At 35.6% G+C, this 16,233-nt stretch overlaps 1 protein-coding gene across 3 annotated transcripts in view; it reads right to left on the bottom strand.

The window, feature by feature from the left end:
* Positions 1 to 2,099: 2,099 nt before the first annotated feature.
* fdft1 (farnesyl-diphosphate farnesyltransferase 1) overlaps positions 2,100 to 16,233 on the bottom strand; it is an 18,306-nt gene continuing 4,172 nt past the window's right edge. For all 3 annotated transcript variants that reach the window (XM_079639353.1, XM_079639352.1, XM_079639354.1), the window contains 6 exons: positions 13,702 to 13,885; positions 11,757 to 11,885; positions 10,206 to 10,397; positions 5,205 to 5,381; positions 3,808 to 3,960; positions 2,100 to 2,532 (listed from right to left, as the gene is read on the bottom strand). In XM_079639353.1, the coding sequence (XP_079495479.1) occupies positions 2,311 to 2,532; positions 3,808 to 3,960; positions 5,205 to 5,381; positions 10,206 to 10,397; positions 11,757 to 11,885; positions 13,702 to 13,885 (1,057 nt within the window). In that variant the 3' untranslated portion in view covers positions 2,100 to 2,310. The remainder of the gene's footprint in view (positions 2,533 to 3,807; positions 3,961 to 5,204; positions 5,382 to 10,205; positions 10,398 to 11,756; positions 11,886 to 13,701; positions 13,886 to 16,233) is intronic.

Raw genomic sequence — 16,233 nt, 5'->3', positions numbered from 1 at the left:
CGCACGGGTATATCTGTGGCAATAGCAACTATACATTGTGTGGGTCAAAATTATACATTTTTCTTTTATGCCAAAAATCATGAGGATATTAAGATCATGTTCCATGAAGATATTTATTAAATGTCCTGCCGTAAATATATAAAACATGTATTTTTGTGAGTGAATGCAGCACAATCGTGAACATAAATGCACAACTTTAAAGGAGATTTTCTCAATGTTTACATTTTTTTGCTCCTCAGATTCCAGATTTTCAATAGTTGTGTCTCGACCAAATATTGTCCTATCCTAACAAACCACACATCAATGGAGAGATTATTTATCCAGCTTTCAGATGATGTATAATCTCAATTTATAAAAAATTGACCGGTTTTGTCGGTCACAAATGAATCAATGAATCAAATGAAGCATTCATATATTTAATATCTCTACATTTATTTACAAACCAAACTCCCACATTACATAGCAATGCTAAATAAACTGAATGTTGGTATGTACAAAGTTCTTACGAGCTTTTCCACATAAAAGCTGTATGTTAAGGACACTTCACAGTCACGTATTTGGTTCGTTGCCTCGTTCGCATGCAGTGACTGAATTAATATTCAAACCGACCCACTGAAGATGGACATGTGCAAACGCAGAGCCGACATTTACACACACATGATCCAAACACACGATCTCATGGTGAGCGGAAACCTTCAAAACCACGTCTGGGTCACTTTCACCCCATAATCAAGAGCGGAAAAAGGTATTTTTGGACCATTAAGACTGTTATTTGTTTTGTTTTTGTTTTTCATATACAGAGAAACTCGAAAAAAAGTTCATTTATTTCAGTAATTCAACTTAAAAGGTGAAACTAATATATTATATAGACTCATTACATGCAGAGTGAGATATTTCAAGCCTTTATTTGTTATAATTTTGATGATTATGGCTTACAGCTTATAAAAATTAGAATATTGTGAAAAGGTTTTCATAATCTGTAAGCTATAATCATAAAAATTATAACAAATAAAGGCTTGAAATATCTCACTTTGCATGTAATGAGTCTATATAATATATTAGTTTCACCTTTTAAGTTGAATTACTGAAATAAATAAACTTTTGCACCATATTATAATTTGTCCAGTTTCACCTGTAAATCTAACAACTGAGAAAATGTGCAATGAAAATAATGCATTATAATACTTTACAATGCAACAACATGTAATAGTCCAAAAATGAGTCTTTTTTCTTTGATTTTGTGGTGAAATATGACGGGTCGTCGTGTGATGGAGGGTTTTTAATCGTCAGACTGCAACCGCTTCTGAGTCTGCATGTAATTAAAACAAAACCAATCCGTCTAAATGACAGATTATGAATTTTATAATCGCAATGAAAATGTCTTTCTGCACATGTGCTTGACGTTTAACAAGCAATAAACAAAAAAAACAGAACACAGGAAATCAACTAAATCCTCAGTGTCACAGAAAACAACGTATCCGAGTCTCGAACGCATGATAACGTCCGTCAGATGCGTTTCCTGCGACCGGTGATGAGTCTCAAGCGTCTGCAGGTCATAGTTCATCCCAAAAACAGATGAAAAAACAGAAATTATATATTTAAACTATATATGACAATTTACACAAATTTTACTATACACTGTATATTATAAATTGTGTATATATAAATATATATTTATCGATATATTATTTATACTTTACGAACAAGTTATAATATACATGTACATATATATACAGTGTATATGTACACACATATATATATGTATATACACAGTGTGTGTGTGTGTATATATTTACATATATATATATATATATATATGCATAGTCATACTGTATATAGCTTAAATATATACAATCCATTATTTTTCCATTTATATAAATATATATAGCATAAATAAATTACATTCATAAAAACTACATATACACACACATACATATACTTATATATTTTAATTTACATATATTATTTATATTTTAAGTATATGTATGCATGTGTATGTAGTTTTTAAAAATGTTATGCTATACATTTTTGCTATATATAACATTTTAATTTAGCCTATATATAATTTTTATTTTAATTTATAATATATTATAATTAACTTTACAAACTCAAAATTTGTAATAGGCTTAATTTTCTCAATGCAAAATATGATTTCTTATTTCTCCTCACTTGATTATGAGGTGAAACACGACCTGGACGTGTGTTTGTGAGATTCACCTAAACAGAAAGCAAGCTTGGCCTGCCGAACTCAAGCCCTTTTTTCAGTCCTCTTGTTTGGGCAGAGTGTGTGTGTGTGTGTGTGTGTGTGTGTCAGTGCCCCTGCATGTCGGCGCCCCCTGCTGGCCCCGCGGTGGCGTTCAGGTACTGCCAGCTGAGGGCCGCCAGGATCATCGCTGCCGACACACACACCGGAGAGATGTGGTGCGCTCGGGGCGTCAGCGCTGCTCGGGACACACTCTTCTCACGGATCAGATTCAGGACACACAGCGTTTGTTCCCGGGACGGATCCGTGATGGAGACTTTCTGCAGGATCTGTGCGGGATTACAGGATTAACAGTAGTATTTGAGTTTATTGCCATATCAGCATCACCGGCTATTACATGGCAGATACATATGAAATATTTAACAACATATCATAACTATAACAAAATGAAAACAAACTTAAAAAGTAAAATATCTAATAAACCCCAAAGGTGGTGTATGTATACATATATATAAAAAGAGCTGCACAATTCTGGAATCAAGATTCTTCCACGATTAAAACTAAACAAAATAACATGATTAGAGGTTCTGACTGAATGTTAATTGCTGCAGTTTATTTAAAAAAGGAAAAAATTATAGATTTTTTTTATGCCAAAAATCATTAGGATATTAAGTAAAGATCATGTTTCATGAAGATATTTAGTAAATGTCCTCCCGTAAATATATAAAACATGTATTTTTGTGAGTGAATGCAGCACAATCGTGAACATAAATGCACAACTTTAAAGGAGATTTTCTCAATGTTTACATTTTTTTGCTCCTCAGATTCCAGATTTTCAATAGTTGTGTCTCGACCAAATATTGTCCTATCCTAACAAACCACACATCAATGGAGAGATTATTTATTCAGCTTTCTTGTGATGTATACACCTCAATTTCATAAAATTGTGGTCCAGGGTCACATATATACCGTATTTTCCGGACTATAAGTCGCACTTTTTTTCATAGTTTGGCTGGTCCTGCGACTTATAGTCAGGTGCGACTTATATATCAAACTTAATTCATACTGACTGAGATGAACAAGAGAAAACATTCCCGTCTACAGCCGCGAGAGGGCGCTCTAGTTAGTGGAGTCGTTCAGAAGCGACACCGAGGAAGAACTCGATGTATTCAGTGTTGAGGAGTGAGATCGGGAGCTTGGGGAACTTGCTGACCGGTAACTTGCTGGACTCGCTGGCTAATGTTAGTTTAGCCTATTCAGCCTCAGGTATATGTTCTTTATGCTAATATTGTGTCTCTGAATAACTGTTAATGTGTTACGCTAACACACCGGACACTATTCAGCTGTTGTTCTGTGTGCTGTTGTGGAGCTGAATAACTCGCCTTTCCAGATTAAATGTCTGTTCTTGGTCTTGGATTTTGTGAAATAAATTTCTAAATAAATGCGACTTATAGTCCAGTGCGACTTATAGTCCAGTGCGACTTATATATGTTTTTTCCTCTTGGCGCATTTTTTGACTGATGTGCCTTATACTCCAGAGCGACTTATAGTCAGGAAAATATGGTATATAAAAATAAACACAGAAGGATAACTAAAGTACGCACCTCCTGACTGTACTGTGCGATGATGCTCTGAACGGCGCCCATGTTTGTGGCCTGCATCATGAGCGTCACCGCCTGACCCTTCCGGATCTTCACCACGCCCTGAAACACCTGAGGATTGTTGTAGCACGCAGACAGAGTCGCTATCGCCATCACCTGGCCGGAGGAACAACACACACAGAACATGCTCAAACACTCACCGCTTGCAGACATATATGCTAACACTTTATTTCCATAGTCCACTTTAGACGTTCTACTAACTATAAGTAACTTTGCAACTACATGTCAACTTATTCTACTAACCCGAACCCTAACCTATCACTCTACTAATACTCTAATGAGAGTAAGTTGACATGTAGTTGCAAAGTTACTTATAGTTAGTAGAACGTCTAAAGTGCACTATGGAAATAAAGTGCAACCAAATATGTACTGAACAATCACAATGTCCATAAAGCACATGTCGTGTTATTTACATGCATGGCACAGAATACGTCCATTTGTGTTGTTTTAGTTCTATACTACATTACTAAAGTATCTCAGTATTTATTCATATTTTGAATTTGTTTTTATTTCTAAACGTTCCTTTAATTTTATTACATAAAGTTTTTTTTAAAGACTATTTAGATTTTATTTGTGTTATTATTTCAGTATTTTAGCACATCAATGTAATGTAAACAAATATTAAGACACTTTGCCTTTTAGTTTTCATTTTAATTTTAGTTTGTTTTTGTAATTTTGTTTGCGTTTTTGTCATTTTTATTAGTTTAAAAAAAAATCTTTTGTTTTTATTAATTTATTTCAGTTTTAGTAATTTTAGTGCTTTCAAGTTAAAATAAATGAAAATGCAAAATTATGCCTTTGCATTTTTTTTATATTCTATTTTATTTCTGTTTTTAGCATTTTTAGTTTTAGATAACAACGTCAAGTGGAAAACATCAAGTAATTTTTATCAGTTTTTGTTTTTTTATTAAATACATCTATTTTGTTTTTATTCATTTATTTCAGTTTTATTTTTATTAATTTTAGTACTTTCAAGTTAAGATAAATGTAAATTAGAAATTTTTCCTTTGCATTTAACTGAAATATTTTTTTCATATTCTATTTTATTTCAGTTATTAGCATTTTTAGTTTTAGATTTACTTAACATCAAGTGGAAAACAAATGCATTCTGTGTGAACGGCAATGCAAATTCAGTTTTTAAAACCGCACATTCATCTGTGTGCAATTTCTATGTTAATTTCTATAAATCCGCCCCCTCATAGCATTAGATAATGTAATGCAAGATGTGCTCACTATCCCTGTGTGTGTTTATAAACGGCATTAAACTGGACATAAACAGATGTAGGTTCAGCGTTCAGCAGAAAGCAGGGCTGATTAGAGTCAGGAGTGAAGCGCCTCACCTGAGGGATGGCACAGAAGTTGAAGACGCTCTGGTTGCGGAGGCGGGACAGGTACGCGATGACATCCGGGACGTGGTGAAGGGCGTCGGTCACCAGCAGGTTGAGGCAGGACAGGGCAGAGCTCAGGTTTTGAGGCTGGGCAAAATCCTCCAGACGGGACGCAAACTGACTCCAGGCCTGCAGGACAGAAACAAACATCAATAATGAGCCGACCTTTAGTTTGACGGCGCAGAGAACGCCAGCCATAGCCTGACAATTAAATTTCACGTAGGCTCACTATTGGCCAGCATCACACACATGACCAGCGTCAGCCAATAGTGAGCCTACGTTCTGACGTACAACCCAGAAGCGCTGCGCTGTTACACTACGTGAACTTACTCAGAGGAACACACAGAAGAACATCAAGAGTTGAATAAAGTCCTTATTTTTGGGGGGGTTTTGCGCACAAATGTTGCTTGATAAACTTATGGTTGAGCCACTGTAGTCACTTGTAGTCTAACTAACTTTCTGGGCCGGCTAGTTTCAATTACAATAGAAGCCTATGGAGGAGTGAGCCAGCTCTCAGATTTAATAAAAAATATCTTATTTGTGTTCCGAAGATGAATGAAAGTCTTACAGGGTTGGAACAACATGAGGGTGAGTAATTACTGACATAATTTTCATTTTTGGGTGAACTAACCCGTCAAAGCTGCATGTACCTCCTAAAATAAGTCAATAAGTGGTCCTCTGCCGACATCTACTGGTTATAGTGGTAATTTCATATCTTTTTAAAATAAAAGTTTGCCCGTCAAAGCTGCATGTACCTCCTAAAATAAGTCGATAAGTGGTCCTCCGCCGCCATCTACTGGTTATAGTGGTAATTTCATATCTTTTTTAAATAAAAGTTTGCCTGTTAAAGCTGCATGTACCTCCTAAAATAAGTCGATAAGTGGTCCTCTGCCGCCATCTACTGGTTATAGTGGTAATTTCATATCTTTTTTAAATAAAAGTGTGTCTGTTAAAGCTGCATGTACCTCCTAAAATAAGTCGATAAGTGGTCCTCTGCCGCCATCTACTGGTTATAGTGTAATTTCATATCTTTTTAAAATAAAAGTGTGTCTGTTAAAGCTGCATGTACCTCCTAAAATAAGTCGATAAGTGGTCCTCCGCCGCCATCTACTGGTTATAGTGGTAATTTCATATCTTTTTAAAATAAAAGTGTGTCTGTTAAAGCTGCATGTACCTCCTAAAATAAGTCGATAAGTGGTCCTCTGCCGCCATCTACTGGTTATAGTGGTAATTTCATATCTTTTTTAAATAAAAGTGTGTCTGTTAAAGCTGCATGTACCTCCTAAAATAAGTCAATAAGTGGTCCTCTGCCGCCATCTACTGGTTATAGTGGTAATTTCATATCTTTTTTAAATAAAAGTGTGTCTGTTAAAGCTGCATGTACCTCCTAAAATAAGTTGATAAGTGGTCCTCTGCCGCCATCTACTGGTTATAGTGGTAATTTCATATCTTTTTTAAATAAAAGTGTGTCTGTTAAAGCTGCATGTACCTCCTAAAATAAGTCGATAAGTGGTCCTCTGCCGCCATCTACTGGTTATAGTGGTAATTTCATATCTTTTTTAAATAAAAGTGTGTCTGTTAAAGCTGCATGTACCTCCTAAAATAAGTCAATAAGTGGTCCTCTGCCGCCATCTACTGGTTATAGTGGTAATTTCATATCTTTTTTAAATAAAAGTGTGTCTGTTAAAGCTGCATGTACCTCCTAAAATAAGTCGATAAGTGGTCCTCTGCCGCCATCTACTGGTTATAGTGGTAATTTCATATCTTTTTTAAATAAAAGTGTGTCTGTTAAAGCTGCATGTACCTCCTAAAATAAGTTGATAAGTGGTCCTCTGCCGCCATCTACTGGTTATAGTGGTAATTTCATATCTTTTTTAAATAAAAGTGTGTCTGTTAAAGCTGCATGTACCTCCTAAAATAAGTCAATAAGTGGTCCTCTGCCGCCATCTACTGGTTATAGTGGTAATTTCATATCTTTTTAAAATAAAAGTGTGTCTGTTAAAGCTGCATGTACCTCCTAAAATAAGTCAATAAGTGGTCCTCTGCCGCCATCTACTGGTTATAGTGGTAATTTCATATCTTTTTAAAATAAAAGTGTGTCTGTTAAAGCTGCATGTACCTCCTAAAATAAGTCGATAAGTGGTCCTCCGCCGCCATCTACTGGTTATAGTGGTAATTTCATATCTTTTTAAAATAAAAGTGTGTCTGTTAAAGCTGCATGTACCTCCTAAAATAAGTCAATAAGTGGTCCTCTGCCGCCATCTACTGGTTATAGTGGTAATTTCATATCTTTTTTAAATAAAAGTGTGTCTGTTAAAGCTGCATGTACCTCCTAAAATAAGTTGATAAGTGGTCCTCTGCCGCCATCTACTGGTTATAGTGGTAATTTCATATCTTTTTTAAATAAAAGTGTGTCTGTTAAAGCTGCATGTACCTCCTAAAATAAGTCAATAAGTGGTCCTCTGCCGCCATCTACTGGTTATAGTGGTAATTTCATATCTTTTTTAAATAAAAGTGTGTCTGTTAAAGCTGCATGTACCTCCTAAAATAAGTCGATAAGTGGTCCTCTGCCGCCATCTACTGGTTATAGTGGTAATTTCATATCTTTTTTAAATAAAAGTGTGTCTGTTAAAGCTGCATGTACCTCCTAAAATAAGTCGATAAGTGGTCCTCTGCCGCCATCTACTGGTTATAGTGTAATTTCATATCTTTTTAAAATAAAAGTGTGTCTGTTAAAGCTGCATGTACCTCCTAAAATAAGTCGATAAGTGGTCCTCCGCCGCCATCTACTGGTTATAGTGGTAATTTCATATCTTTTTAAAATAAAAGTGTGTCTGTTAAAGCTGCATGTACCTCCTAAAATAAGTCGATAAGTGGTCCTCTGCCGCCATCTACTGGTTATAGTGGTAATTTCATATCTTTTTTAAATAAAAGTGTGTCTGTTAAAGCTGCATGTACCTCCTAAAATAAGTTGATAAGTGGTCCTCTGCCGCCATCTACTGGTTATAGTGGTAATTTCATATCTTTTTTAAATAAAAGTGTGTCTGTTAAAGCTGCATGTACCTCCTAAAATAAGTCAATAAGTGGTCCTCTGCCGCCATCTACTGGTTATAGTGGTAATTTCATATCTTTTTAAAATAAAAGTGTGTCTGTTAAAGCTGCATGTACCTCCTAAAATAAGTCAATAAGTGGTCCTCTGCCGCCATCTACTGGTTATAGTGGTAATTTCATATCTTTTTAAAATAAAAGTGTGTCTGTTAAAGCTGCATGTACCTCCTAAAATAAGTCGATAAGTGGTCCTCCGCCGCCATCTACTGGTTATAGTGGTAATTTCATATCTTTTTAAAATAAAAGTGTGTCTGTTAAAGCTGCATGTACCTCCTAAAATAAGTCGATAAGTGGTCCTCTGCCGCCATCTACTGGTTATAGTGGTAATTTCATATCTTTTTTAAATAAAAGTGTGTCTGTTAAAGCTGCATGTACCTCCTAAAATAAGTTGATAAGTGGTCCTCTGCCGCCATCTACTGGTTATAGTGGTAATTTCATATCTTTTTTAAATAAAAGTGTGTCTGTTAAAGCTGCATGTACCTCCTAAAATAAGTCAATAAGTGGTCCTCTGCCGCCATCTACTGGTTATAGTGGTAATTTCATATCTTTTTAAAATAAAAGTGTGTCTGTTAAAGCTGCATGTACCTCCTAAAATAAGTCAATAAGTGGTCCTCTGCCGCCATCTACTGGTTATAGTGGTAATTTCATATCTTTTTAAAATAAAAGTGTGTCTGTTAAAGCTGCATGTACCTCCTAAAATAAGTCAATAAGTGGTCCTCTGCCGCCATCTACTGGTTATAGTGGTAATTTCATATCTTTTTAAAATAAAAGTGTGTCTGTTAAAGCTGCATGTACCTCCTAAAATAAGTCGATAAGTGGTCCTCCGCCGCCATCTACTGGTTATAGTGGTAATTTCATATCTTTTTAAAATAAAAGTGTGTCTGTTAAAGCTGCATGTACCTCCTAAAATAAGTCAATAAGTGGTCCTCTGCCGCCATCTACTGGTTATAGTGGTAATTTCATATCTTTTTTAAATAAAAGTGTGTCTGTTAAAGCTGCATGTACCTCCTAAAATAAGTTGATAAGTGGTCCTCTGCCGCCATCTACTGGTTATAGTGGTAATTTCATATCTTTTTAAAATAAAAGTGTGTCTGTTAAAGCTGCATGTACCTCCTAAAATAAGTCGATAAGTGGTCCTCCGCCGCCATCTACTGGTTATAGTGGTAATTTCATATCTTTTTAAAATAAAAGTGTGTCTGTTAAAGCTGCATGTACCTCCTAAAATAAGTCAATAAGTGGTCCTCTGCCGCCATCTACTGGTTATAGTGGTAATTTCATATCTTTTTTAAATAAAAGTGTGTCTGTTAAAGCTGCATGTACCTCCTAAAATAAGTTGATAAGTGGTCCTCTGCCGCCATCTACTGGTTATAGTGGTAATTTCATATCTTTTTTAAATAAAAGTGTGTCTGTTAAAGCTGCATGTACCTCCTAAAATAAGTCGATAAGTGGTCCTCCGCCGCCATCTACTGGTTATAGTGGTAATTTCATATCTTTTTAAAATAAAAGTGTGTCTGTTAAAGCTGCATGTACCTCCTAAAATAAGTCAATAAGTGGTCCTCTGCCGCCATCTACTGGTTATAGTGGTAATTTCATATCTTTTTTAAATAAAAGTGTGTCTGTTAAAGCTGCATGTACCTCCTAAAATAAGTCGATAAGTGGTCCTCCGCCGCCATCTACTGGTTATAGTGGTAATTTCATATCTTTTTAAAATAAAAGTGTGTCTGTTAAAGCTGCATGTACCTCCTAAAATAAGTCGATAAGTGGTCCTCCGCCGCCATCTACTGGTTATAGTGGTAATTTCATATCTTTTTAAAATAAAAGTGTGTCTGTTAAAGCTGCATGTACCTCCTGTGGCCAGAAGGCCCGTCCCTGCTGCTGGTCCTCCAGATAGTCCCTGATGATGTTGGTCTTCTGGAGGAACAGACCCATGGAGTTGGCCAGCTCTGTGTCCCGGCCCACCTCAGCGTCCTCAAGCTGGGACGCGGAAAACAGTCGGGACAGTCCGATCCCCACCAGACCCGCCACATAATGACAGTACTGAACGGGAAAACGGGGACATTAAATTAGATATAATAAATTAGCATAGATTTATGCTAAAAGCATTTATACACAGCTGGACAGATGTTTACAACATTATGTCAATGTCACTTTTATTTGTATAGCTCTATTAAAACAACACATGTTGACCAATGTGCTTTACATCATCTCAGTATAATAGACAAATAGTACAATAGCATTAGAGTAAAAATAATAAAAGTTATCATTAAAAAGAAGAATAGGCCATGGCAAACAAATGTGTCTTAACCCTTAAAGACCCATACAGCCGCCGGCGGCTAAAAATAACTATTGTTCTTAAATGTTTAATAACTTTTGAACCGCTAATCCAATCTGTATGCTTTAAAAAGTCCCGGAAAGAGGAGATTCTCGGCTTTTATGTGCTATCGGGCTTTCAGAGGCTCCATAGTGAATGTGATTGCATCATCAGGTTTTGATCAGCATTGATTCGTCATAGAAACCCATGCGGTTTGTTTCTCTGAGCCAAACAGGAATGATTGTTGACGCTTAGTCCCATCCTCATGCCCAGAGAGGTTTATATATATATAAATATGTCACTTTTGCTTCAGTGTTCTAATACAATGTTTTCTTCCTGAATTTTTTTGGACACATCTACATTGTCAGTAAATTGAAAACACACCAGCTTTTCACTGAAAATCGCCTATATTAATGTTATAATAAATGGCTATAACTTGCTTAGAAATTGTTACATGTAGTCAAAATTTCATCTGAATATCTAGAATATCCAAGTAAAACTTTCTAAAGGAAAAAAATCCAAACTTCAGGAGGATTTGTTTGAGTTGAGTACAAAAAAAAAAATCACTAAAAATGTGCTACCGTTTTTCTTAAATCTGGTAAATTCATCCTTTCCAAGACTAAATGAATGTAAAATTGCGAAGTTAAATGAGCTAGATGGAAACTTCAGGTTCTCCTGTTTAAAATGATATATGGCACTTGATGCTGAACTGATATAATGGGTTAGACAAACAAAGAAAAGAACAGGCGAATCAGGTGCTCCAAAAATGTCTAGGTCTTTAAGGGTTAAGTTGAACTTTAAAAACATGTGTAGAGTCAGCGTCCCTAACACATTATGGTTAGCTATTCTAAAGTCTTGGCGCTACTACCGCAAACGCACGATCCCCTTTCTGGCTTAACTCGGTCCTTGGAATTTTAAGCAACTTTTGAGTTGTTACATTATACAAATATCGCATGCAGAAATGCTTTAAGATGACAGTGAAAGCACTTCTGCTTCTTGGTTTGCTGAGTTATGAGTGTATAAATCTACATGCATATGGATGAACGTCAAACCAAGCGTCAGACGTGAGACGGTGTGAGGTTTACTTTGTCCCACTCCTTCATCGAAGCGACTTTCTTCTCCAGGAATTCAGCCATTCCTGCACCCATCCGGAGACAGATGTCGGAGATCACGTCCCGATACTCTTGGCCCAAATTCCTGAACTCCACTGAAATCTAAAGAGAATAATAATAATAAATGTGTATTCAAACATAAACAAAAAAGAAACTACTTTATAAAAATGCAGCATTTTGTAAAGGCATCAGGACCATAAACGATAAACACAAAGAAAAATGTGAAGGAAAGTTGGTTCAAGTAAAACATGAAATAAAAACGTTTTCCACTGATTTAATTATATTAAATTTAATTAATTATATTTTGAATAAATTATTAAAAAATTATATTTTTGATTAAATTGTTCTTTAACAAAATTTAGATGATTCAAATGTGTTTTTCAAATTTCTTAAGATTTAATTTAGTTTTTTGCTATATGCTCTGATGTCTTATATAAAAGTTAATATATGTATAAATAAATGGTCATTCTTGTACAGAATAAAATGACAAAAATGTATTATAATATATTATAAAACACATTATTAATATATATATATATATACACATACACATAAATATACTGTATATATACACACGTGTGTGTTTAATAATAATATTTATATTTTGTATATATATATGTGTGTGTGTGTGTGTGTGTGTGTATTAGTGCTATATACATGCTATATATAAAAATATGGTCCTGAAACAAGCCTGCCTCTCTTCATTCCTCACATTTTGATTTAGATATTGTGGTTTAGATATTGTGGTTTAGATATTTTGATTTAGATATTGTGGTTTCGATATTGTGGTTTCGATATTGTGGTTTCGATATTGTGATTTCGATATTGTGGTTTCGATATTGTGATTTCGATATTGTGATTTAGATATTGTGGTTTAGATATTGTGGTTTAGATATTGTGGTTTAGATATTTTGGTTTCGATATTGTGGTTTCGATATTGTGGTTTCGATATTGTGGTTTCGATATTGTGGTTTCGATATTGTGATTTCGATATTGTGGTTTCGATATTGTGGTTTCGATATTGTGATTTAGATTAGGGCTGAAAGTTCGTTTCATCAGGTGGAAAGCACTAATTGCTAATGGGGGTGTTTTCAGAGCACCCCTGTTCCACAGGCTACAGTCTGTCTTCAGAACACCCCCCTTGTTTTCACTTCTTTTGGATTAGCCCAACCACCGGAGAAGAGAGACGGCTACCAGAAGGTTTGCTGAATATTATTTATTTAATTGTGAGAGTGTTTAATTCATAGTCAGTCCTCCTCTACCATGTCAACAAAGACATAGGCAGTGTGGCAGCATTTTTAAAAAAAAATATAAAACGGGAAAAAATGATTGGAGCCTAATAATAATAGCTTTATTTTTCAGTTATGCACATTATTTCGTTTCTTGATCTGGTTTGTTTAATAAATACACTTTTTTTTATTAAAGTGGACATGCCTTTTGTGTTTAAGAGTAAAAGCGTTAAGTTAATAGTCTATTTGTGTCTCAGCCGCGAAGCTGCCCTCGATGTTCAGCCTCGCTCTGTGTGATGATAGTGTCAGTCAGTTATTATAATACATATGACAAAAACAATTGTCTAAATTATGTTGCATATTTCTCAAAAGTTCTTGTGATGATATCACTAGTTGACAACATAGTTTTGAAATGAGTCTGACACTCGTGTGTCAGACTAATTTCAGTGCAAAATAATTAGGTCAAAAACTATTTAATATACTGTAAATAGCCTACTAGTTTTTTATGTTTGTTTATAATTCATTTAGGCGGACAACAAGGCTACCAAGCTAATTAATTTAACGTTTTTTTCCCCTAATGTCATTTTTAGTCAAAAATGTCAGGCCTTCAGTCGACCAAGATTTTCTTTGGTTGATTACAGCCCTAATTTAGATCTTGTGGTGTCACATGATGATTGCGTGAGCCTGACCGTGGGGAAGTCCTCCAGGACCTGCCGGTCTTTCTCTCGGCTCTCGCTGAAGCTCCACTCGGGCTGATAGAGGAACGAGTGGAAGTCGTGCAGCAGCGGGACCTTCTTCTCCAGCGGGATGGTCATGTCGTCCTCCACGGTGTCCAGGGCTCGCAGAACCAGGTAGAAGATACACACGGCATGCCTGAGGGAGACATAGATGTAGTGTTGTCAAAAATATCGATATTTCGATAAATATCGATACTGAAATATCTGAACGGTACCAATACTAATTTCCCGAAGTATCGATACTAGCCGAGCGGTCACTTTCACTTCTCTCCAAAGGCGCGTTGACAAACACCACACGTGACGCACTCGTCTCATTCGCTCTGGTTAAATACCAAAAGTGAAGTGAATGGAAAGATGGCGAGGGCGGCGCCCCCGCGACCGGCTTTGGTTGATTGATAAAGAACACCGCGAGCGGGCATGTCGGAGTCGGAGAATAGCGTGGACACGCGTAAACACACCGCGAGCGGGCATGTCAGAGAATAGCGCGGACACGCGCTTCACACTGCGAGCGGGCTGCGGGCACCCAAAAGATTGCTTGACTATCAATAATCCCTCACATCACTCATTATTTTATAGGTGTAAACAGACTTAAGGAACAGGCTCCAGGGGTACCATTTAGGCTACGCTCAGCATCAGGGGTGTTTGTTGTTTGGACAGACCTTTCCCCACTGCTAAAAAAATCCTAAAGTAAACACTAACTCTTCTCATTTTAACTTTTCTGAAACATTAACCATGATGGCCTAGTATTGTTGTTGATATGAGTCTGTGTTGTCTCGTTTTTTCACTGTAATTCTTAAAGTTAACATAATCTGACTGAGGAATCTTAGACAAGTAAATATTTTAACTGTGGTCAAATGTAAATTAGCTTGTGCCTATTTAACTTTATTCAGAAAATTATTATTTAATTCTGCAATTTGCCTTCATTAGCGATTATCATCAATTTGATTACACAGATATTAATTAAACTAAACAGCTAGACGGCATCTCTGAATTCAATAATGAAATGCCTTTAACTGAAAATTGAATGTTTAATCTTATTATTATACATTACTGACACTCTATCCTCCAATTTGATACTGTTAAGTGCTTTTTTGTTACAGTAGGCTATATTTTAATCTTTGATTACAGTAGGTTATACAAATACAATGGGTCATGTTAGCCCTGGTCCAATTAAAAAATATTAACAGATAGAACTCAGGACATTTTTGTTCATGTAAAATATACCTCATTGTCATGTTCTAGACTTGTTTTAGCTTTAAATAAAAAATACCCCCTTAATATTGTGGCAGTTTTTTTTCTCTGTGGTATCGAAAATGGTATCGAATATCGATATTTTTCAAGGTATCGTATCGAAGTTAGAAATTCTAGTATCGTGACAACACTACATAGATGAATGATTTAATATCCAGGGGAGCAGGGCTTTTCACTCACCGGCCAATTTGGCTACTACATTTTTAAGTTTCCAGCCATTCAGAACTTCGAAAAAAAATTAACCACGTCACAGTTTATAAAATTTGGATTTCATACATTTATTTCTTATTCAAACAAAATCTTATTAATTAATTAAACATTCTTCCTTTGTGAAGAAATTCATACAGATTTGGAATAACTTGTGGGTGACAGAAATATCATTTTCAGGTCTACGCTCAAAAAGTGATTAAAAGATAATAATAAATGGATTAGAACTATTCCATAAATATAATTTAGTACCATAAAATCCCCTAAAATAAAAAATGTTAAATAAAAAATGTTATTGAACTAAAATACAACACATTCATTAAAAAAACAAACAGGTGTGTGGCTCTATTGACTTCCATAGTAGGGAAAAAAAATTACAATGGAAGTCACAACTGTTAAAAACATTCTTCAAAATATCTTTCTTCGTGACAGGTCGGGAACAACTGTACTCGAGGGTGACATACTTGTAATTTTTGGGTGTACTGTCCCTTTAAGAGAAATGTTCAAGGGCATTTATATATAGATGCAACTCTTGCAAACAAGTAAAAGCGTCCAAAACGTGCATATGCTTCTCTCAAAACACTGTTGCCCAGTGAATACTGTTCACTTGAAGGAGTGAATGCAAACTCGTTACTGCAGTGCAATGTGGGATTGAATAAGTGCACACAATAATGTCCATTATGGTTTCGGACACCCCTTCAAATAGCGCCCTATATGTGACCCTAGATCCCAAACCCAGTCTGGAGCAATAGCCAACTATATCATTGTATGGGTCAAAATTATCCATTTTTCTTTTATGCCAAAAATGATTAGGATATTAATTAAAGATCATGTTCCATGAAGATATTTAGTCAATTTCCTACCGTAAATATATAAAACATGTATTTTTGTGAGTGAATGCAGCACAATCGCGAACATAAATGGCCAAATTTAAAGGCGATTTTCTCAATGTTTAGATTTTTTTTGCTCCCTCAGATTTTCAATAGTTGTATCTCTGCCAAATATTGTCCGATCCTAACAAACCAC

The sequence above is a fragment of the Phoxinus phoxinus genome, assembly GCF_949152265.1.
Source record: "Phoxinus phoxinus genome assembly, chromosome: 16".
NCBI classification, from domain to species: domain Eukaryota; kingdom Metazoa; phylum Chordata; class Actinopteri; order Cypriniformes; family Leuciscidae; genus Phoxinus; species Phoxinus phoxinus.
The sequence above is the reverse complement of the archived record's forward strand: the minus strand, read 5'-3'. Positions and strand labels throughout refer to the sequence as shown.